At 39.2% G+C, this 23,778-nt stretch overlaps 1 protein-coding gene across 1 annotated transcript in view; it reads left to right on the top strand.

The window, feature by feature from the left end:
• Positions 1-23,778, top strand: part of REEP5 (receptor accessory protein 5) — a 49,345-nt gene that overhangs the window by 21,809 nt on the left and 3,758 nt on the right. Inside the window, exons 3-4 of the mRNA XM_003405012.4 lie at positions 8,134-8,272; positions 20,740-20,908. Coding sequence (XP_003405060.1) covers positions 8,134-8,272; positions 20,740-20,908 — 308 coding nt within the window. The remainder of the gene's footprint in view (positions 1-8,133; positions 8,273-20,739; positions 20,909-23,778) is intronic.

Here is a 23,778-nt window from a genome sequence, read left to right as displayed (position 1 = left end):
GGAGTGAGGTATGGGTCTTGTTTCAGTTTTTTGCAGATGGATATCCAGTTATGCCAGCACCATTTGTTAAAAAGACTGTCTTTTCCCCATTTAACTGTTTTGGGGCCTTTGTCAAATATCAACTGCTCATATGTGGACGGATTTATGTTTGGATTCTCAATTCTGTTCCATTGGTCCATGTATCTGTTGTTGTACCAGTACCAGGCTGTTTTGACTACTGTGGCAGTATAATAGGTTCTAAAATCAGGTAAAGTAAGGCCTCCCACTTTGTTCTTCTTTTTCAGTAATGCCTTATTTATCTGGGGCCTCTTTCCCTTCCATATGAAATTGGTGATGTGTTTCTCCATCTCATTAAAGAATGTCCTTGGGATTTGGATCGGAATCGCATTAAATGTATAGATCGCTTTTGGTAGAATAGACATTTTTATAATGTTAAGTATTCCTATCCACGAGCAAGGTATGTTCTTCCACTTATGTAAGTCTCTTTTGGTTTCTTGCAGAAGTGTACTGCAGTTTTCCTTGTATAAGTCTTTTACATCTCTGGTAAGATTTATTCCTAAGTATTTTATCTTCTTGGGGGCATTGATTTGGTGATTTTCTCTTCGATGTTCTTTTTGTTGGTGTAGTGGAATCCAACTGATTTTTGTACGTTTATCTTGTATCCCAATCCTCTGCTGAACTCTTCTATTAGTTTCAGTAGTTTTCTGGATGATTCCTTAGGGTTTTCTGTGTATAAGATCATGTCATCTGCAAATAGAGATACTTTTACTTCTTCCTTGCCTATCTGGATGCCCTTTATTTCTTTATCTAGCCTAATTGCTCTGGCTAGGACTTCCAGCACAATGTTGAATAAGAGTGGTGATAAAGAGCATCTTTGTCTGGTTCCCAATCTCAGTGGGAATGTTTTCAGGCTCTCTCCATTTAGGGTGATGTTGGCTGTTGGCTTTGTATAAATGCCCTTTATTACGTTGAGGAATTTTCCTTCTATTCCTGTTTTGCTGAGTTTTTATCATGAATGAGTGCTGAACTTTGTCAAATGCCTTTTCTGCCTCAATTGATAGAATTATTTGATTCTTGTCTTTTGTTTTATTTATGTGGTGGATTACATTAATTGTTTTTCTAATGTTGAACCATCCCTGCATACCTGGTATGAATCCCACTTGGTCTTGGTGGATTATTTTTTTGATATGTTGTTGAATCCTATTGGCTAGAATTTTGTTGAGGATTTTTGCATCTGTGTTCATGAGGGATATAGGTCTATAATTTTCTTTTCTTGTGGTGTCTTTACCTAGTTTTGGTATCAGGGATATGGTGGCTTCATAGAATGAGTTTGGTAGTATCCTGTCCTTTTCTGTGCTCTGAAATACCTTTAGTCGTAGTGGTGTTAACTCTTCTCTGAAAGTTTGGTAGAACTCTGCAGTGAAGCCGTCCAGGCCAGGGCTTTTTTTTGTTGGGAGTTTTTTGATTACCTTTTCAATCTCTTCTTTTGTTATGGGTGTATTTAGTTGTTCTCACAAATAGGATTTTTGAGATTTCGGCTAACTTTTTACTATCTGTAACAAGGTGGATTTGGAGAGTGGAGTATAATCAAAATCCACAGGTAATTTTCTAATCTCTTTTTAACCTCATTAACAATGCTGTTAATCCTCCACCAGCTGTCTTAGCCAGAGGCACTGGAGTCTTATCTCTTTATAGTCTCTTATATTACCAATTAATACCTATGAAGGTAATATTTCCTCCATATGCCTGTCAGCTTGTCCTACTGTGGGGGTTTGTGTGTTGCTGTGATGCTGGAAGCTATGCCACAGGTATTCAAATACCATCAGGGTCACCCAAGACGGACAGGTTTCAGCTGAGCTTCCAGACTAAGACAGACTGGGAAGAAGGACCCGGTGGTCTACTTCTGAAAAGAATTAGCCAGTGAAAACCTTATGAATAGCAATGGAACGCTGTCTGATGTAGTGCTTGAACAATGGGCTGAAGCATAGCGACAGTTGTGAGGATGGCGCGAGACCGGGCAGTGTTTTGTTCTGTTGTGCCTAGGGCTGGTATGAGTTGGAATTGACTTGTTGGCACCTAACAACAACAAGGTAACATTTGTTGAGGGTGTCCTCTGTTCCAGTCATTCTAATTGCTTTACATGTATTAACTAATTCAGTTTTCACAACAACACAATGAAGTTTATTATTATCATACCTACTTGACAGATGAGGAAACTGAGGCCCAGAGGAATTGAGGAATTTGCTCAGGGACACTTACACAGTAAGTGGTGGAACCAGGATGCAAAGCTGGGTGGTAAGGATGGTGAAATGACGCAAAGCCAGATAAGCATTGAGAAGAAATGTAGGGGATACTTTGTTTGGCTTGTTTAAAAAAAAAAGTCACGAGTCAATTTCATGTGATGGGCTATATGGCTCTCTTTGAACCCTCGGGGGCAGTTCTACTCTGTCCTTTAGGATATTATGAGTTGGAATCGACTCCACCACAACAGGTTTTTTTTTTTTCCCTCTGTGCTAGTATGTCTCTCTGTAGTGTATGCTTATCTATTGAAGTTCTTTTATTGGCCTAAAATACAACAGATTGTGTCTTGACCATTGTTACAGAAGTTTGCAAGGAAATCCCTAACTGTTTCCTCAACAGAGAAATTACACGAAGGTATCTGATGATCACTTTAGTGTTTGTTTTTAACAAAACCCTAAAGAGAAAACTAACCAGAGTCTCATGGGAGGAAGTAGCTACAGAAAATCTGATTCCCATTTTTTTTTCTAAATAGAAATCTTCTCTTCCCCCTTTTGTTATAAAATAGAACATGTTCATTACAAAGTTCTTAAAAAAGCAAAATTCAGCCATCCCAGTACCCAGGGTTAACTTTACACTGTATTTCTAGACACCATTCTTGGTCTGTAAACACACACAAACATATATCTGCCTTTGAAAAAAAAAAAAAAACCACAAAATTGACAGCCTGCTTTTTTACACTTGGTACTAAGACATCTTTCCCTGTTAATATCCTATATAAAGGCTTCGGAATATTTCACTGTATGGATGTGCCAAAGTGTGTTTAAGCAATCCATTGCTACCCTTTAAAAAAATGTCCAATACCTGCTTCTATAATCTTGTAATAGTTTACAAGTTAAGATTCATTTTAATATCACTCTTTCCACTTTGGGCCTTGTTTTCTTTGTCTAAAAGGATGGATTTGAACTAGTTGATCGCTGAGATGTCTTCCAACTCAACAATCTGTAATTCCTAAATCTTAGAAATGCTAGCTGCTTTTATAGCATTGCCAACCATCTTCTGTACCCTAGCTGGGTCTCTGCTGCTCACACAGCCTTGGCTTCTCTTTTGACATCTGCTCTCTGCTTTAGAGGAGAGGAAGTCCAGCCTTAGAACACGGTGGGTGGCTCAGGAGAGAGATCAAGAAGCCATAGCACTGACCCTAGATAGCCAGACTGTGGCAGCATGAGTCTACACAGAGCAATGAACTTGAAAGAGCAGGGTATGTCTTTTGTGGAATGGTCCCTCTGGGAGTTTGAGCCCGGTGTTTGCAGTGCTGGTAACATATGAGGCTTGAGGGTGAGGTGGCACTAGAGAGAAGAGTTCTTAAGATGGTGCCCAGGGCTGTGGATAAAGTAGTCGGAACCACCACCAGCTGCTTTTCTGCAGTTTAGCTAGGGATTGAAAGGATTTGGGGAGGTTGATGTTCCAGCCATACAAATATGGGTTGTTAGATGTAGTCCTTGAAATCTTAGAGAACAGTTTTGTTTAGGAGATGTTTTTACCTCAAGTTCTGTTTCAGTTTTGAAAATATTCAGGTGAGAGTTCCAGGTCATATTGGAGTTGGCACTAATTGTAGCTGAGACATTATTCTCTTTGCCTTCCACGTCCAACTTCTCACTTGTCCTTTCACTCAATGAAGGGAAATGGGTAGCCTGCCCTTCTGGCCACAGCTGATTGGACCCAAATCAGCCTGTTTGGATTTTCTCTCCTAGAAATGAACAGGGCAGGTGGTGCTGAGGCTGCAACTCAGAGATGGTGGTTCTCAAACTTGGCTGCGTATTAGAATCAACTGCACAGCTTTTAAAAACATATGTCTGCACCTTATTGGTCAGAGACTCTGAATCGCTAGGTAAAGAATGAACCTGGGAATGTTTATTTTTAACAAGTTCCCTAGGTGGATATGGATGATCATCTAAGTTTGGGAACCATTATACTAGGGCACCAACTAATAGAACACCTTCTTGTTCACTTCTAAAGGTTTCCCCACCACCACCCATGTAAGTAGGGTAGAGGGGTAGAATGGCCTTCCAGGGATCTGGACCTTGATACCATGACCTTTCATTTTTCTGCTCTGTGAACAGTTTAATCTCTCTGAGCCTTGGTTTACTTAAGTGTAGGACTAGATCTCTGAGGTCCCTTCCTGAAGATTGTAAACTCTTACTTGTACGTACATTAGTTCAATAAATATTTACTAAATGCCCACTTTGTACCAGACGTTTTGCTTAGCGCTTTCTATCTTGGTTCTATTATTCTATCAACTAGAAGAACAGAGTGAGAGAGTGAAACAAGCACAGGCTTTGGATTTAGTCATAGATGTAAATTCAGCCTCTGCTGCTTGTAGGTGAGTGCCCATCATGTGTTATTTCTTTTCCCTAAGCCTCAGTTTCTTCCTCTCAAAAAACAGGGATAACCATACCCATCTCATAGGGTTATCAATTGTGAGGATTAATTTAAATAAGTTACCTACCTCTTCCCATCCTTTAGCTTTGCCATTTTGGCTAGACTGCAAGTAACCTAACGGCATAGACTATATTTCATGTTTTCCTCAATTCCCTATGTTGTCAGAAAAGTTGCTACATCCTTATTCTGATACACTGAGTTGAAACACGATTTAGTATATATACGAGGCAATAGGGTGTACTGTTGAAGAATCAACCATATCCACTCACCGGAACAAGGAAGTCTATTCAGAAGCTGTGTAAGTAAATAGCATTCAGGAAACAACAGTTTTAGTCTCTTTACTTCTCTCACCATAGCTAGATTGGGGCACCTCACCTTCTTCAGTCTCAGGTTCCTCACCTGTAAACTGAATGGGCTACACTATCTCTTATATTTGCTCTTGTTCTAAATATCTTATGATACTATGACATGTGGACAGATTTTTAAAAATGAACATTGTGATGTTTTAAATTAAAACAATAGATGCTTCAATAACATGAAAGGTTATATCAAAAAAATCTCTTTAGCTTAATAAGACTCTTTCTGTGCTCTTCCTGTTTTTATTCCTGTGCCTTGGTTTTCTCATGGTCGTCATCAGTATGTGTGTTCAATTTTGAGTTCATTTGTTTCAACTTCTTAATACTACCATAGTGTTCCAATGTACTGACATGGAGACATTTGGATTCATGTTGTTGATAAATTAGGGAACAAACCATTTTTATTCCTACAAGTGTTGAACTGTTAGGATAGTTTGTTTTTCAGTCAATGGATCTTGACCAACATTTAAAAAAGTAACAAAATAGAACTGAAAATACCAGGACTGTTTCATGAAAAGTCTGTTTCAGTTTGTATTTATATGTGGATATGTGTGTTTACTGAGTCATGATATAAAATGTATGCCTACTGAGGGTTGTGCTCAAAATAATTTTTAAAATCCTCTGGATTATGTAATAATGAGATGGTCACATCACATTTTGAGGTTTTTATGCCACATATTAAAGAGGATGCTTAATTTGCCAGTCATGCTCTGAGAGTTGCTTCCTTTGGATGATATAAACTCACCAAGATAGGAGGTAGAATAGTTTAGTCATAGACTGCTTTGGTCCAGAAAACTAAGACCTTAAGTGAAATAAAACTATGTAGTCCCTCTGCCAGGATAAATGTAGAAAAAACAATTTTTTATATTAGTAACTAAAAAAACCCAGTTAAACATATATAGATAAACCATTCTAAACCAAATAAAAGCACAGAAGAAAAAAAATTTTAAGTATAAAGGGTGTGTACTGTGTTGGTTCTTTGGTTAACATGTTTACTTATACTTCTTTCCTTCGGCCTATTACATTAGCTACTTTTTATCTGAGGAAAGCTAAATATAGACCCAATCCCTGTGTTACACACCATTACTTTATAATCAACTCTTAAATTCACTTTATAAGATTCTTGTGTTTAGAGTGAAAAACTTTTTCCCAGTTTTGAAATTCAAAGCAGTATTCATTTCATCCTCTTTTTCTCTTCCTTACTTCATTAGCAGTCATCTCATTCACCTTTAACTTTGTGCACTTTGGTTCTTTTCTCATGAAACACATATGTACACACACACGATTGTCTTATTTATCTCCAGCTGTTTCTCATTAACTTGGGGGCTTTCTTAGTGAATGACTCAGCATGATTCAACAGCCTAACTTTTGTCTTTGAGGAGCCAGTTTTACAGATTTTTGTTGTTAGTTGCCATTGCCTCAATTCTGGTTAGCCAGTGTATTTTCAATAGTTAACCTATCATCTAGGCTAAACAAGATTCAGATTTCTTCCAGTTTACCGCTTCAGTCCAGCTCAGTGATGATAAACATCCAGAAATATGTTAGGATAAAATAAATCATGGAGTTTGAAGTTTAGGATGAGGAAATTCCCAGGACTAGAAGAAATTTCTGTGATTCAGAGGTAAAAGATTATTTTACATTTTTTTTCCATCCGTTTGCAGAGTGAATTTTGTTTAAGCAGTATTTGGTATTGAGAAAGTCACGTTTTTAACTGATGAGGGGAGGGAAGACCACAGCCTGAGGATCACATAATGACAGCCTGAACTAACTGGACACCATGATGTCTGCTTTCACTTGTTTGTTATGGACGTTGTGCAGTGCTTGACCTGTGCTCCAGAAGTTCCTTTATGGGAAACCCCTAGTCATAAAAAGAGTCCCCATGATTGAGAAGCAGAGAAAGGTAGTGTTCTTTGTGTTTATTTCAATGGTGATGGGTTTCTAGGTCAGTCTATAAAAGTTTTTTTTTTCCCACCCATGTTTACCTCAATAATTAAAAGTACGTAAAATCCCAAACTCTTCAGACAGGGATTGGACTGGAGTATGGGATAGAAAATGATGCTGGTGAAGAGTGAGCTTCTTGGATCAAGCAGACATGAGACTAAGTGGGCAGCTCCTGTCTGGAGGGGAGACGAGAGGGCAGAGGGGGTCAGAAGGTGGCCGAATGGACACGAAAATAGAGAGTGGAGGGAAGGAGTATGCCGTCTCAATAGGGGGAGAGCAACTAGGAGTATATATTGCAAGGTGTATATAAATTTTTATATGAGAGACTGACTTGATTTGTAAACTTTGATTTAAAGCACAATAAAATTTTAAAAAAAGTACATAAGAGCCTGTTACCATGAGAGAATTCTTCCTGATATATGCCTGGAAGCAGGACCCTACTTGAGAGTAGGGATTGCTCTAGTTCCCAGTCACTGCTGGTGTCTCCTGGGGTCAGGGTGGAGACTCTAGAAGGGTGGAGACCCAAGGGCAGTGACAACTGGTGCTGGTTTCTCTTTGGTGACTAGAAGACTGGGAACAAATAGGATGGTTCATGCTGATATCTTCACATTGCTTTGTGTCTTTATGCTGTACTCTTGCATCTAGTGACACAGTGCATACGTTTGCCTGAATTGGTATTGGGGACAGGCTTTGAAAATGTACCACAACCCGTTGCTGTCAAGTTGATTGTCTCACAGTGACACTGTAAAAAAACAAAATACAAACCTACTGCCATTGAGTCGATTTCAACTCATAGTGACCCTATAGGATAGAGTAGAAATGCCCCATAGAGTTTCCAAGGAGTGGCTGGTGGATTCGAACTGCCGACCTTTTGGTTAGCAGCCATGCTGTTAACCACTGTGCCACCAGAGCTCCAGCAATCCTATAGGAGAGTAAAACTGTCCCATAGAGTTCCAAGGCTGTCATCTTTACGGAAGCAGACTGCCACATCTTTCTCCCATGGAGTGGCTAGTAGGCTAGAACTGGTGACCTTTTGGTTAGCAGCTGAGTGTTTAACCACTCTGCCACCAGGACTCCTTTGTGAAAGTATAATGTTTGAAAATGTTCCATTGCGATTTTACTAAATTACATAACTTTCTTTTGTATTGTCTTTCAGAATTAAAGCCATAGAGAGTCCCAACAAAGAAGATGATACCCAGTGGCTGACCTACTGGGTAGTGTATGGTGTGTTCAGCATTGCTGAATTCTTCTCTGATCTCTTCCTGTCCTGGTTCCCCTTCTACTACATGCTGAAGGTATGCCAGCTTCTCCTGAACTGCTCTGTTTCCTTCCAAATATGTATTTACCTTGCTCCCTACCACTAAAATAAATTCCAACTCAGGACTTGAATACAAGGAATAAGAAAATAAATGCCTGAATAGGGTACATCTGTGGTTCTGCCTCAGATTATAAACAAGAAGGCAGGATTCAATGTGTCTCATGTCCTTTGTATACTACCTGGAAACAGCCGGAACAATTGTGTGTTCAATATGTGTGCGATAATAATAAGGAATGGAAATACTGTGATCTAGCACAAGCATTGCTCTTAGTTCTCATACCCAATCTTTATCCAGTATTGTCTACATTCGATGTGGAAGCATTCCGAATTTTGGCAGCCATTAAATATTAACAGGGGTCAGCAGGAGTCATTGTTTCTGGAAGAAGAAATACTTATTTCTTACATAGGTTCGGAGAAAAGAGATGTGACATGAGCTCTCTGAGGAAGTTATTTTAATGACTTTGACAGGTGTAATAGTCAGAGGTCAGCCCTGCCACACTTTGTGTTTGGCTGAGGATTAGCCTTAGTTACCAACATGTGGGGAAAGGGAGTGGGAAGTTAAAACTCATTCCTAATGGGACCTCTATCAAATCCTGACTTGCACCAGCGGTGAGGATGAAAAAGCTCCTACCTTTTAGAAGGTAGAGTGGTTCTTTTTCCCTAAATGGAACAAGCTGTCTTCACTTGATTCCTCAAGCATTTTCCATGGTTCCAGTTAGCTGCATATGATGCAAATAATGCCTGAGGTTCACAGAGCCAGACTTTCAAGCTGGACAAGCTGGATGGGGTGATGTGTTCAGACCCTGTGAATTCAGGGTTCTCTTCTTTCCCATCTTACTTTTTGGTTTTTTTTTAAGTTACATGCGGCACAGTTTAAAGACTCAAATAGTTCTGTAAGATTTTGGAAGAAAAACAGCAATTCTGCATCCCTGCCTCACTTACCCGCTTCTTAAAAAGCAACTACTGTCACTCATTTATGGCAGATTATTTTGTCATTTACCCCTGGCTCTAATATGCTTGTTTGGCCACCTTTTGATTTTTCTGTTCTAGGCATTAGCTCTTGATTCCCACTGGAAGACAAGGATGTTGCTCTCTTTCCACCCTCATCCGTGCCACACATATGCAGCCTTCCCATGCCTCCCTCCTCCTAATGCATCTATATCATAATTTTGGTTTGGTAACTATTCACTGCCCACATTATTATAACTTGTAAATACCATTCACAGTTGGGCCATACAGTGTACATGTAGTATTCTTGCAGTTTTTATTTCCCCTGGAACTAATAATTGGTTTTATATATTCTGTATATATTTTATATATTTCTGGCATCCTTATTATTTCACTTTGTCCTACTTTATATTTATTTTGTTTTTAAAATTTGTATCTAAAGAAATGTAGGACACCAGATCATTCTTTGGTGTCCTTCACTCTAGCCACCGTCACGTTGACCAAAGGGAAATAGTCACGTTGATAGTATCTTTTAATTCAGGGTATTTAGGTTATGGATATATTTTTTAGTTTTATTTGGTCTTAGGGTTTTTTTTTTTTTTTCATTGTTTGTTTTAATCTACTTATTTATACTTTTCTTCTTCCTGGGAGATTTACTCAATCTGATCTCCCAAATTTCAGTTTTGTTCCTTGTTTATATTATATCCATTCTGCTATTAATGCCATATATTATATTATTTATTTCAACTGTTTTCATCTAATATTTTCCCTGGGCTCTTTCCTGTGTTTTCTTGTTCTTGTTTTATACTGCTAATATTTTCTCAAACTTCTTTTGGTACGGTTAGCTAGCTGATTTGGTCAGTTAGTTCTAATATTTCTGCTTGTGACAGAATCTGTAGTTGATTGTTTTTCTTTTGAAATGGTTGTTCTCTTCAGGTACCTTGTTATTTTGACCTGTTAACTCATTTCCCTCAGGGTATCAGGTACTTGTCAGACACTGGAATTGAGGAAGGTCACACCCCAGCCCATGTCCTAATAAGCTCAGGGTAGGAGCTGGGGAGCCCCAGGCAGAGGAGGAGTCATAGTTAATCACTCTTCACCCACAAAACAGCTCCTCAGGTCAAGACTCCAGCCTTTGTTCCCCCTTCCTCAAAGCATTATTAGGAGATGCTTCTAGCTTATAATTCACGGCTACAGGGGTTAGAGTAGGAGGGGTGGGGAAGTAACTGTCTGAGGTTAGTTAGTCCCCACTTGTTTTCCTCAGCGCTTCACAAGGACAGGACTTCTATGCCAAAACTTCTGTTTTAGAAAAAAATATAGGAGAATGCCTTTTAACTTAGAGGTATGAAAACAAGAAAGACTGCAAAATTCACAAAGAAAAAGATTCGATAACTTTGACTAAATAAAATTAAAAAACTAAACTTCTATGTGACAATAACTAGCATAAACAAAGTTAAAATAATGTCTGACCAGAACCAAAAACCCCATTGCCGTTGAGTTGATTCTGACTTACAGTGACTGTATAGTTCAGAGTAGAACTGCCTCATAGAGTTTCCAAGGAGCACTTGGTGGATTCGAACTGCAGACATAGCTCTTAACCACTACACCACCAGGGTTTCCAGTGACAGACCAGGAGAATATATTTACAACATTTATACCAGATAAGGAATTAATACCTAGAATATATAAAAATTTCTACAAGTAAATAAAAAAACAGAAAAATGGGCAAAAGTTATAGACATTTCACAGAAGAGAAACATACAAGCGACCAGTAAACATCTCACTAGTAATCTGAGAAATGTGGATTAGAACAGTGAAATCCCATATTTTGCTCATTAAATTGGCAGACATTTTAAAGATTAATAATATCTGGTATTGGTGAATGTATGGATAATTGGATGTTAAAGAAAAAAAACCTACACCGGTCGAGTTGATTCCAACTCATAGCAACCCTATAGGACACAGCAGAACTGCCCCATGTGGTTTCCAAGGAGTGCCTGGTGGATTCGAACTGCTGACCTTTTGGTTAGCAACTATACCTCTTAACTACTACGCCACCAGGGTTTCCAAATGGATGTTAGTAGTGGTATAAATGAGAATAGCATTTTTAAGGGGCCCTTTGATGATTTCTTGTCAAATTAAAAAATGAGGCCGTAGCAATCCTATTTCTGAGTAGTCTAAGGAAATATTCACACATGTATAAGAATACTCATTGCAGCATTTTTTGTTATAACTAAAAATTATAAACTGAAGTGTCCATTAATAGGTAAATGGTTAATAGTACATCTATATATTTAAATGGGGTGAAACAGACTCATGTATTGACATAGAAAGTTCTATATAACACATTAATTATAAAAAGTAGATCATTACATACAGTGTTATACAATTCATGGTTAAAAAAAGACATGCTAAATAAGTTTTAAAAAATTAAATGAAAACATGCTCATTATAGATCTTTTTCATTTGAATGACATCAACACAGAATGTCTCGTAAGATAGCTGAAGAATTTTCCTTTTAAAGCAAATGGAAGAAAATTTGTCTGTTGGAAGAATCCAGAGATTGCTGGATTTTTGTTGTTGTTCACATTTAGCATTTATGAAAATATTTTTATAATCTTTAATTTGAGCATGACCTATTTTAAGCCTCAGATAATTTTGGAGTCATAAGACTCGTCTAATGGTAGTGACATCATAGTGCAGTGTCCAAAGAGAAGAAAGTCTGCTTTTGCCCTGGTCTCACCTGCTGCTGCAATACCCAGTCAGCAGAAGAACCACTTTTACTTACATCTGACCTCAAACTTCTAGAACATGAGCAAGTTTGTCTTCTAACCTGCTCCTGATCACTTCTGCTAATGGAGGCCACAAGAGGTAGAGAAAAGATGTAAAATAAGAGATAATCACTGACTGAATCATTTATATTTGGTTTTGGAGTATGTTAAAAAAAACTTGCTTTGCAGCAGGTTTTCTTCTCTAATAGTAAAATGAATGTGCATCCATTAGTAATCCCCAGTTAAGCGGCATCATGGTATTGTCAAAAACGGGGCAGTGAATTTACTGTTTATGTTCCAAATAGATAATATACCTGGAGATGGTTAAAAATTGACAATGCTGTCAGTCATCGTGCTTTCTTCCTGTATTACTGGTATATTCTCAGCAGCTTCAGTGAACAGATTGAGAAAGAGCCTCTGAATTACACAGCCTGCAGGAGAAGTTTTAGAGGGTGTCCCATTTGAAGGACTAGCATACATCCTACCTGTGCCACTGCAACAACCACACACTGACTGTGTAGGAGTGTGAAAGAGAGACCTGTAAATAAGGACATTATCTTTTACAGGATTAATTACTGGCAGCCTTTTTTCCAGTTTTTCTTAAGCACAGCCTATAAGAATGGAGGAAAATAAGAGGAACCAATGATTAGGCATCAGAGGTTGGTTAGAAGATAACACACAATGTATTGAACTAGAAATAGTGAATGTTCAATGAGCAGGAGGGTTTTAAATTTAATTTATAACATAAAAGTAGTATATACTCATTTCTTCACTCGGCAAATACTTATTTAGCACTTCTATGTGTCAGAGTCTGTTCGGTACTGGGGATTCTGTGGTGAATAAAACAAAGTCCCTGCCCTCATACTGTTTACATGCTAGGGTGGGTGGGTGGGTGGGGGTGTGTGTGTGTTGGAAGCAGATGACATTTGTAATCCTACCACTATTAACATTTTAGGGTAGTCTTCCTATTTTTTTAATGTGAAAATGTATTAGTCTATATATAAATACACACAGAACTGTATATATATCGTGTTTAATCACAGATGTATGCTTGAGACTAGATATTATTCTGTATCTCTCTTTTCAATTAACATAACTTGTATTTTTTCATGTTCTTTACTACTCTTTGACACAGCTGACTAATCTATTATAGGTAGTAATTTACATATTCCCCAATTGATAGATATTTAGGACATCTGTCTTGCTGTTATAAATAATTCAGCAATGCATATGTTTGTACTCCATCTTTATCCCTATTTAAACCATTTTCCAGGATTTATTTTTAGAACAAGGTTGAGTAAAATCTGGCAGCCTTAAGTCCTGAGCCAGACTGTGTCACCTGTGCTGTGTCACTCATTGACAGAGAACGTTTCTCTTCTTAATCTCTGTAGGAGGCAAAAAAGATAGGGAGATCTTCCCTTTAACATGTTCTGTTTTTAGCTTTTATTTGTGAATCCTGAAGTCTGTTTTAAATTTAAATTTAGTCCATCTTATTTCTGATCAAGTCATTGCAGCATGATCAGGATGTCCCTGTTGAAATCTGTTTTTTTCTAGCATTAACTCTCAGTTCTGACCAGGATAGTACCCTAACTGTGCATCATGAGCATATCCCTACCTTGGAAATACCTCTTCTGGGGGGAAATCCAGTGACCACAGCATTAAAATCAGATAGCATTATCTGGCCTGATTTTATTTGTAATTTAAGGATTCAATGCTAATAGTGCTAATAGTGCCAAGAGTCCAGCTAAAATAACATAGGCTCTTTGAATTACAGATGAGAGTGGGCTTGTGCCTGCCCTTGGGAGTGTCAACAGCTGGCACTTTGAGGACAGCATGGTCAAAAGGACACCTAGATCTGTGTGGGTGACTTTAACAAACTCAGGGTATTCCTGGGTTATACAGTTAAGTAGATTAAGAAGAGGGAGTTGTAAAAGCTGGAAGCTGAATATCACCTTGAGAGTTGAACAGTAATTAACTTTATATTTAATACAAGAATATTATTTCATTTGAGAATTTGAAAAGGCTAAGAATGTAGTTAGGGAGTAGTAATTATTTTACTGTCTCAAGACAATAGCCTGTGGGTATCTGAAAGAATGGAATTAAACAGTCTGGAGTATAGCCTACAAAGTAATCACATCAGAGAGTTACAAAAAGGTAGACATTTGACTCTGTCCTGGCTGGTAGTCTTGCCTGGTTTCACCCAGAAGAGATAATCTGCTCGCCTGTATAGCTGAAGGGTTGGTATTTGCATAGGCAGATAATATTTCAGGGATTTTCAACAACAGTTAAGAACTTTAGGACTTGGTACTACTACTACTATCTTGTGTATTTGCTTACTTTCTTTAAGAACACTAGTTTTTGACTTTCGTAAAATCCTGCAGAAAAGAAAATTGACTCTTAGGTTAAGCCTCACTTGCCTAAAGTCATAAAAGTAGACTCCAGCTCTCCTGATTCTGAATCCAGTGAGTGATTCCCACTTCATCTTGATACTTATCATTATGATAGCATGGTCATCTGTTTCTCTATTGATAATCCACTCCTGAAAATCAGAAATTCTATTCAGAGTATTAACCACCAAAAGCTTATTTTACACTATTTTAAATGGGAAAAATTAAAATGCGTTATGTTTCAATCTAGAATTTCCAACCAGTTTCCTAAATATTAAACAAAACACAGAAAAAAAAAAAACCTCTCTGCTCTCAAAATACTTAATGTCGTTGGTAAAAAAAACTATTGTTTTGTATGCAGTAATGCACAGCACACTCCCTTTGACACTCTGCATGCTCTATAAAATGTCTACATGGGATTTTTTTTTTTTAGTTGTCATGCTTACTTTTTTTTTTAAATAATTTTTATTGTGCTTTAAGTGAACGTTTACAAATCAAGTCAGTTTGTCACATATAAGCTTATATACACCTTATAGCATACTCCCATTTACTCTCCCCCTAATGAGTCAGCCTGCTCCCTCCTTCCAGTTTCTCCTTTCGTGACCGTTTTGCCAGTTTCTAACCCTCTCTACCCTCCCATCTCCCCTCCAGACAGGAGATGCCAACACAGTCTCAAGTGTCCACCTGATACAAGTAGCTCACCCTTCATCAGCATCTCTCTCCAACCCATTGTCCAGTCCCTTCCACGTCTGATGAGATGTCCTCGGGAATGGTTCCTGTCCTGGGCCAACAGAAGGTTTCGGGTCCATGACCGCCGGGATTCTTCTAGTCTCAGTCAGACCATTAAGTCTGGTCTTTTTATGAGAATTTGGGGTCTGCATCCCACTGTTCTCCTGCTCCCTCAAGGGTTCTCCATTGTGCTCCCTGTCAAGGTAGTCATTGGTTGTGGCCAGGCACCATCTAGTTCTTCTGGTCTCAGGATGATATAAGTCTCTAGTTCATGTGGCCCTTTCTGTCTCTTGGGCTCATAGTTATCGTGTGACCTTGGTGTTCTTCATTCTCCTTTGACCCAGGTGGGTTGAGACCAATTCATGCATCTTAGATGGCCGCTTGTTAGCATTTAAGACCCCAGACGTCACACCCCAGACGCCACACTTCAAAGTGGGATGCAGAATGCTTTCATAATAGAATTTATTTTGCCAATTGACTTAGAAGTCCCCTTAAGCCATAGTCCTCAAACCCCCACCCTTGCTCCACTGACCTTCGAAGCATTCAGTTTATCCCGGAAACTTCTTTGCTTTTGGTCCAGTCCAGTTGAGCTGACCTTCCGTGTATTGAGTATTGTCCTTCCCTTCACCTAAAGTAGTTCTCATCTACTTACTAATCAGTAAATAACCCTCTCCCACCCTCCCTCACTCCCCCGTCTCGTAACCACAAAAGAATGTGTTCTTCTCAGTTTATACTATTTCTCAAGATCTTATAATAGTGGTCTTATACAATATTTGTCCTTTTGCATCTAATTTCACTCAGCATAATGCCTTCCAGGTTCCTCCATCTTATGAAATGTTTCACAGATTTGTCACTGTGCTTTATCGATGCGTAGTATTCCATTGTGTGAATATACCATAATTTATTTAACCATTTATCCGTTGATGGACACCTTGGTTGCTTCCAGCTTTTTGCTATTGTAAACAGTGCTGCAGTAAACATGGGTGTGCATATATCTGTTCGTGTGAAGGCTCTTATTTCTCTAGGGTATATTCCGAGAAGTGGGATTTCTGGGTTGTATGGTAGTTCTGTTTCTAACTTTTTAAGAAAACACCCGATAGATTTCCAAAGTGGTTGTACCATTTTACATTCCCACCAGCAGTGTATAAGAGTTCCAATCTCTCTGCTGCCTTTTCAACATTTATTGTGTTTTTTAGGTTAATGCCAGCCTTGTTGGAGTGAGATGGAATCTCATTGTAGTTTTAATTTGCATTTCTCTAATGGCCAATGATCGAGAGCATTTTCTCATGTATCTGTTAGCTGCCTGATCTACATGGGATTTTGATATTCTATCAAGAATGTTAACTCAAGACTTGCCCTGCACATCATTTTATTAAAAATATACTGAATTTTGGGTATGTATGTATTGGTATTTCCTATGTAAGAAACCACTGAAAAATCACTGTATTAAGTTTGGATATTAAAAACCAAAGGCCAAATGTTTTCTAACATATATTTTTACCACAATTAAAAAACAGGAACAAAAAGGACTTACGGGGGAAATGTTAGCCAGAGAAATGGCCTGCAAAGGTTGCTTGCAATTAACTGGCATTAAGCAGAGGAAATGAAAGCTAAAGCCAGTAAAAACTATAGTCACCTAGTTCTCCATTCTGGAGCCCTGGTGGCACAGTGGTTAAGAGCTCAGGCTGCTAACCAAAAGGTCAGCAGTTCAAATACACCAGCCATTCCTTGGAAACCATATGAGGTAGTTCTACTCTGTCCTATAGGGTCGCTATGAGTTAAAATCGACTCAGTGGCAATGGGTTCATTTTTTTTTTTTTTCAGTTCTCTATTTAGGGTTAATGCAGTTGTGTAGCACAGAAAGCCAGAGTTCTCTCTGGTAATTTCTATTGCTTACTAGGATAGCCACAGCTGCTCGAGCCAGAAGAGACTAGTACACATGGAACTAACCACACATACTGAGGGTATCTCAGGGAACTGACTCCATTTCAGGGCCTGGACCTTTAACTGAAGCCTTATTCTACCACTGTATATCTGCAAGGGCTGAGTTTTTAGGTGGTTGCATATTCATTAATGTTGTCATCTTTTGCCATGGAGTGAGTTTCAACTCATGACAACCCATGTGTTACAGATAGAACTGCTCCATAAGGTTTCCTTGGCTGTAATCTTTATGGAAGCAGGACCCCTGGCGGTGCAGAATCTTTACGGAAGCAGATTGTCAGGTCTTTTCTTCTGTGGAGCCGCTAGGTGGGTTCGAACCACCAACCTTTTGGTTACCAGTCGACTGCAAAACTGTTTGTCCCACCTGAACCAAACCAAACCCGTTGTCATTGAGTCAACTCCAACTCATAGTGGACCCTACAGAACAGAGTAGAACTGCCCCATAGAATTCCCAAGGAGTGCCTGGTGGATTCAAACTGCTGGCCTTTTGGTTAGCAGCCATAGCACTTACCTGCTACGCCACTAGGGTTTGGACCCACATATTCATGTATATAGCATTATTGCACATGTGTATTGAGACCACTAGATGGCTAGTCTGAATTTTGCTCTTCTATTTCTTACTGCCATCCTTTCCCTTCCTTTGCTTTCCTAACTCTGAACATCCCCTTTTCTAGGAACTGAGCCCAGTAAACGAGCTTTGGAGTCTGTCAGATATCTAAGGTGGGAGGAGTGAAAGGAGGGCTGGATTAAAATCATAACTTGGAGATCGTGACAATGGATTGCTTTGGGTTAAGTGCTCTGCATTTGGAAAAGAGGCTACGTAGTTCCGCTAATCCAGAAATTCTCAACCTTTTGGGAATATAGAGATAATTTTTCTTTGTAGCTGTTACAGTCACTGATTCTACTTATGAGTATTTTATGGTGTTTTCTAACATAGTTTTGCTTGAACATTGCTGGATTACTATAGCTTTATAGTATGTTTTTAAAGACAAGAAGTATGAGTCCCACTTTATTCTTCAAGATTGCTTTGGTGTTCAGGGTCTTGTGCCACCTCCCATATGAAGATTGGCTTTTCCATTTCTGCAAAAAAGGATGTTGGAATATTGGTAGGGATTGTGTTGAATTTATAGATTGCTTTGGGGAGCACTGACATCTTAACTATATTGATCCTTCCGGTCTATGAACATGGGATGTCCTTCCATTTATTCAGGTCTTCTCTAGTTTCTTTCAATATGTTTTATAGCTTTCCGTGTACAAGTCTTTTACCTTCTTGTTTAAATTTATTCCTGAGTACTTTTTTTTTTCATGCTGTTGCGATTTGTATTTTGAGTTAACACAAGTTCACAGTGTAATACAAGTTTCTCAGAGCCAACATGGTGCTAATGGAATGAAGTTCTGGGCACAAATATGTGCATTTTAGGCCCAATTCTCTGTTATTAGTGTAAGCCCCTTAACAGCTTTGCATCTCTAGAGCAAACTTGAAAGCTGTATCATAGAAAGGCATTGGAGCTACTTGATTATTTGAATAAATTCCTTGGTTTGGAATAACAAGGACCAAGACTATAGACCTAAATTTAAGGCATAATAAGTTGAAAAGTTTTTACTTAAAGAGAATTTGTAGAAAATGAAGATTTAGAATCCCAGGAAGTGACTACAGTTTTTTATAGACTCAATCTGTGTGGAGCACGATATGGTTAGAGTCTTTTAAACAAAGATACTTAGAATGTTGTTTATTGGACTTCCTAGGGAATGAGCATATCACTCTGAATATCCTTTTTTGCTTTTATTTTATGGAGGATTTAACTGCCTAGATATGTTGAAGTGCTGAGTTGGTACTTACTAGTTGAATGCTCAGCAACAAAATTTTAGACATAGTGTTGCAATTCTTGCTTTTAAGTTAATAAAGGCAGAATTCTCACCAAATTTCTTTTTTAATTTCAATGGCAAAAGAGAGCCATAAGAAAAAGTTAGGAATAATATCTGCATTCAAGGTAAAAGACAATGAGTAGCTGACTGTAAAGATTTCCTTGAAGGCTAAAAATCTATCAATAACTAAGATTCTGCTAAAGGAATAACTCAAGAATAGCCAGGTATCGTTTCTGTAACAGAATGAGTAAATGTGACAAACTTACCAAGATGAACTTACTGAGAACTAGTTTTACAGATTTTAGGCTTATCTGTACAGTGCGTTATACATGCAGGTAAGTATTAATGCTTTTTTTTTTTTTGCTTTTTATTTATTGTGCTAAATTTATGCAAATGCTTACAGCTCATTTCTCATACAAAAATTTATACACATATTGTTATGTGACACTAGTTGCATCCCTATAATGTGACAGAACACTCCCCCTTTCTGTCCTGGGTTTCCTGAGTTCATCCAACCAGCTCTTGTCCCTTCCTGCCTTTTCATCCTGCCTCTGAACAGGAGCCGCCCATTTGGTCTCGTGTATCTGCTTGAACTAAGAAACACACTCCTCACAAGCATTGTTTTATAGTCCAATCTAATCTTTGTCTGAGTGGGCCTTGGGAATGGTTTTAGTTCTGGGTTAACAGAGCATCTGGGAGCCATGGCTTCGGAGGTTCCTCCAGTCTCAGTCAGTTCATTAAGTCTGATCTTTTTACGTGAATTTGAGTTCTGCTCCACACTTTTCTCCTGCTCCATCAGGGACTCTCTGTTATGTTCCCTGTCAGGGCAGTTATGGGTGGTAGCCAGGCACCATCTAGTTCTTCTGGTCTCAGGCTGATGGAGTCTCTGGTTTATGTGGCCCTTTTGTCTCTTGGGCTAAGGTTTTCCTTGTGTTTTTGGTGTTCTTTATTCTCCTTTGCTCCAAGTGGGTTGGGACCAATTGATGCATCTTAGATGGCCACTGGCATGCTTTTAAGACCCCAGATGCCACTCGCCAAAGTGGCATGCAGAACATTTTCTTAGTAAACTTTGTTATGCCAGTTGACCTAGATGTCCCCCAAAACCATGATCCCCATACCCCAGCCCCTGCTACTCTGTCCCTTGAAGTGTCTGGTTGTGTTCAAGAAACTTCTTACCTGTTAGTTCAGTTGTGCTGACTTCCCCTCTATTGTGTTGTTCTTCCCTTCACCTAAGGTGATTCTTGTCTACTATCTAGTTAGTGAATTCCTCTCCTTCCCTCCCCTACAATTGATTTTTAAGAGTTACAATTAATAAAAGCCTCTTACAGCTATAAACTAAAAAGGGGTCCAAGTTAGGAACGTAGTTAAGCTGGTGGGCCTTTTGTATTCTACCTTCTTTTTTCAGTCTCAGCTATTCCGTAAACCAAAAACTAGCTGTGGAGTTGATTCTGGCTAATGGTGACCCTATGTGTGTCAGAGTAGAACTGTGTTCCACAGGGTTTTCACTAGCTGATTTTTCAGAAGTAGACTGTCCGGCGTTTTTTCCAAGGCACCTCTGGTGGACTCAAACCTCCAATTTTTAGTTAGCAACCATGTGTGTTAACTGCACCACCCAGGGACTCCATATATATATTTCACTTTTTTTTCCCATCTAAGAAAAGGCCTGTAGCCTACAGAAAACACTAGGCATGCCATTGGAGAAAATAATAGAGGCAATGATCATCCCTGGAGTGGTGGTAGATGGTGTGTATTCTCAGGGTGCTCACTTTTCTCCCATTATTAATGCTGATTCTCATTTGCAGTGTGGCTTCCTGTTGTGGTGCATGGCACCGAGCCCCTCTAATGGGGCTGAACTGCTCTACAAGCGCATCATCCGTCCGTTCTTCCTGAAACATGAGTACCAGGTAGACAGTGTGATGAAGGATCTGAAAGACAAAGCCAAAGAGACTGCAGATACCATCGCTAAAGAAGGTAGGACGCAGGGAGAGCTTGGTTCAGCCTGTGAAAGGAGATGTGATATACTAGGCCCAAATAGCAGGCTTCCTGTTCTTGTCCTGTTAGCTTTCCTTAGCTAGCTGCCAAGGCTACTCAGGGATTTCTTTCCCAGGCATTAGTTGTTGCCCTTTACTTTTTCTAAGATTCTTCTTTCATGCAACATTTAATGTTCATAGTGGTAGCAGTAGGAGCTGAGAAGTCACTGGATTTTTGATATGTTTTGAAGGCAGAACCAAAAGGATTTGCTTATGGATCAGTTGTGGAGTATGAGAGAGAGGAGTCTAGGAGGCCAAGCCTTTTAGCCTGAACAAATGGGAGGACAGAATTGCCATTAAGCTGAGGAAGACTGGGTAGAACAGGTTTAGAGGGGAAGGGGAGGAACACGGTAAGTTTGAGATGTCTGTTAGATACCTATATGGAGCAGTCAGATAGCCAGCTGAATATAGGCATCTAGAGTTCAAGAGACAGGTCTGGACCGGGGATATAAAGTTGGGAGTCATCAACTTATAGGTGGTATATTAAGTATGAGACTGGATGAGATCACTGGGAAAGTGAGTGTAGGTAGAAAAGAGAGGTCTGAGGACTGAGCCCTTGCAGCCTCCAATAACGACCCTATAGGACAGGGTAGAACTGCCCCATATGATTAATTTAGAGATTAGGGAGATGAAAAGAAATAAGCAAAGCAGACTGCTAGAAGTGGCCAGTTGAGGTAATTAGAAAATCATGATTATGTGGTATCCTTGGGGCTAAAGGAAGGAGGTTTCAAAGAGAGAGGGAGTTATCAACTGTCACATGCTGCAGACAGGTCAAGATAATAAAGACTGAGAAGTAACCACTGGATTTAGCAATGTGGAAGGCACTAGTGACCTTGACAAAACATTTTGTGGAGTGGTGGGAGCAAAATCCTAACTGGAATAGATTTGAGAGACTGGGAGGAAAGGCATTAGTGAATATAGACAACTACTGAGAACTTCCTACAACGGGGAGCAGAAGAATGGAAAAATGAACTGAGGTCCTGAGAATTATTATTTTTTTAAGGTAGGAAATGCAAAGTATGCTTGAAAATTAATGGGAATGAACCATTAGAGAGCAAAAAATGATGATACATGTGAGAGGGTGAGTTGCTTGAGTTCCGTCCTCAAGTAAGCCTGAGCAGACAGGATCTAGTGTACAGAGGAATTGGTCATGGCTACAGGAATAGTTTGTCTATACTGACAGGAAAGAAATCAGGATTTATGAGTAGAGGTGATGGCAGGTGGATATATGTGATGGTAGGACCTCATAGAAGTGATTTTCTGATTGCTTCAAACTTCTTGTAAAGTAGGAAAGAAGGTCAGCTGAGAGGAAGATGGAGAAGGAAGTGATGGATGGAAAGAGAAGATATGAAATAGTTGTCTAGGATAGGAGTTGGTAAAATTTTTCAGTAAAGGACCAGATAATAAATATTCTAGGTTTTGTGGGCTATAATTTTTGTTGCAACCATTCAGCTATGTCATTGTAGTACGCAAGCAGCCATGGACAATACAGAGATGAATGTTGCTGTAGTTTGCTGGCCTGTGGTCTAGGACAGTGGAAGAGTGGATGGACTAGGACAGTATCATGTGATCACCAGGCTGCATTAAGAGCTCACTTGAGGTCTGGGTTTATGAATTTAAAGTGAATCCAGTTGGTGTGATCGTATTTTTCTCCATCCACATTCAGGTACATGGATGCAGCTGTAGAACAGGCAGAAAGTTGTGTCAAGGTTGTGATTTTGTTAAGCATGAACTACAAACTGAGTGGGACTAGGGAGTGGTTTTAATGTTTGACTATGGAACTTAAACTGGGTAAAGAGGGAAGTGAGGACATATTGGAAACGAGGAACAGTGAAAAAAGGTGGTGGTAGGATCAATGGATTATAAAACCATGTTGGATGAGGAACTCTGGATCAGGGTGGTAAAGGGAGTGAGCTGCAAAGAAATGGTGGCCCAAGAGTGGCATGTTTGCCATTGAGATTATGGCAAGATTGCAGTTATTGGAAATGACAAGGATTGTGTGAGTGAGTGGCTGTGTTAGGATGGAGTAGGTAGTATAGAATATAAAGGTTATTGGAGGGGAAGAACTAAGAGGTCAGAGTACTGGAACAATCATTTATCTCTATATGGATAGTGAAATCACCAATAATTAAAATAGGAATGGTGTTAGAGAGTTAACTGTAAGTATGTTAGAAGCTAAAATCTTGAAGAAATGAGGGAGTAGCCCAAGGGTCAGAAACGAATGGAAAAAAGGAAGGCTAGTAGAGACATAATATGTTGACATGAGATTCTGAAAGTGACAATGAAGAACAAAGACAACACCCACCAGACCTCCAGACCCAGTGGTACTAGGGTCATGGAGGAAAAAAAGCTACTACTTGAGAGGGCTACAGGGGAAAGAATGTCCTCAGGACAGCCAGATTTGGAGAAATGGATGAGGGAGAATAAAGGAGACTTTGCTGATGATGATGGGTGTTGAGTTCCAGAGGACATAAGGGTTTTAGAAATTGGAGAAAAGTGGGAGATGGGCATGGAATAGGGGATCTTTTAGAGCTCTATGGTAACTGTGGGGGATGAGAGGGGACCTGATCACTGGGGAAACAGAATCCCTGCCAAGACAGTCCTCCAGCAGCACTGACATCTAGTGGTGAGGTGTTCACCCCGTTTCTCACTCACAGACATCTCTTCCCCACTGGAGTCTTATTGCTGGGCACACAGATCTAGTCTTAATAAGTTTTTCTAAGATTTTAAGTGTTTTCTAACTTGTAGCCTTCATATCCTTTCACTCTGGAATTGGCAGTTTCTTTTGTTTTTTAATCTTTTATTTATTGT

This window comes from Loxodonta africana, chromosome 2 (genome assembly GCF_030014295.1).
Source record: "Loxodonta africana isolate mLoxAfr1 chromosome 2, mLoxAfr1.hap2, whole genome shotgun sequence".
Lineage (NCBI taxonomy): Eukaryota > Metazoa > Chordata > Mammalia > Proboscidea > Elephantidae > Loxodonta > Loxodonta africana.
This window is presented reverse-complemented; position numbering and strand designations above follow the sequence as displayed.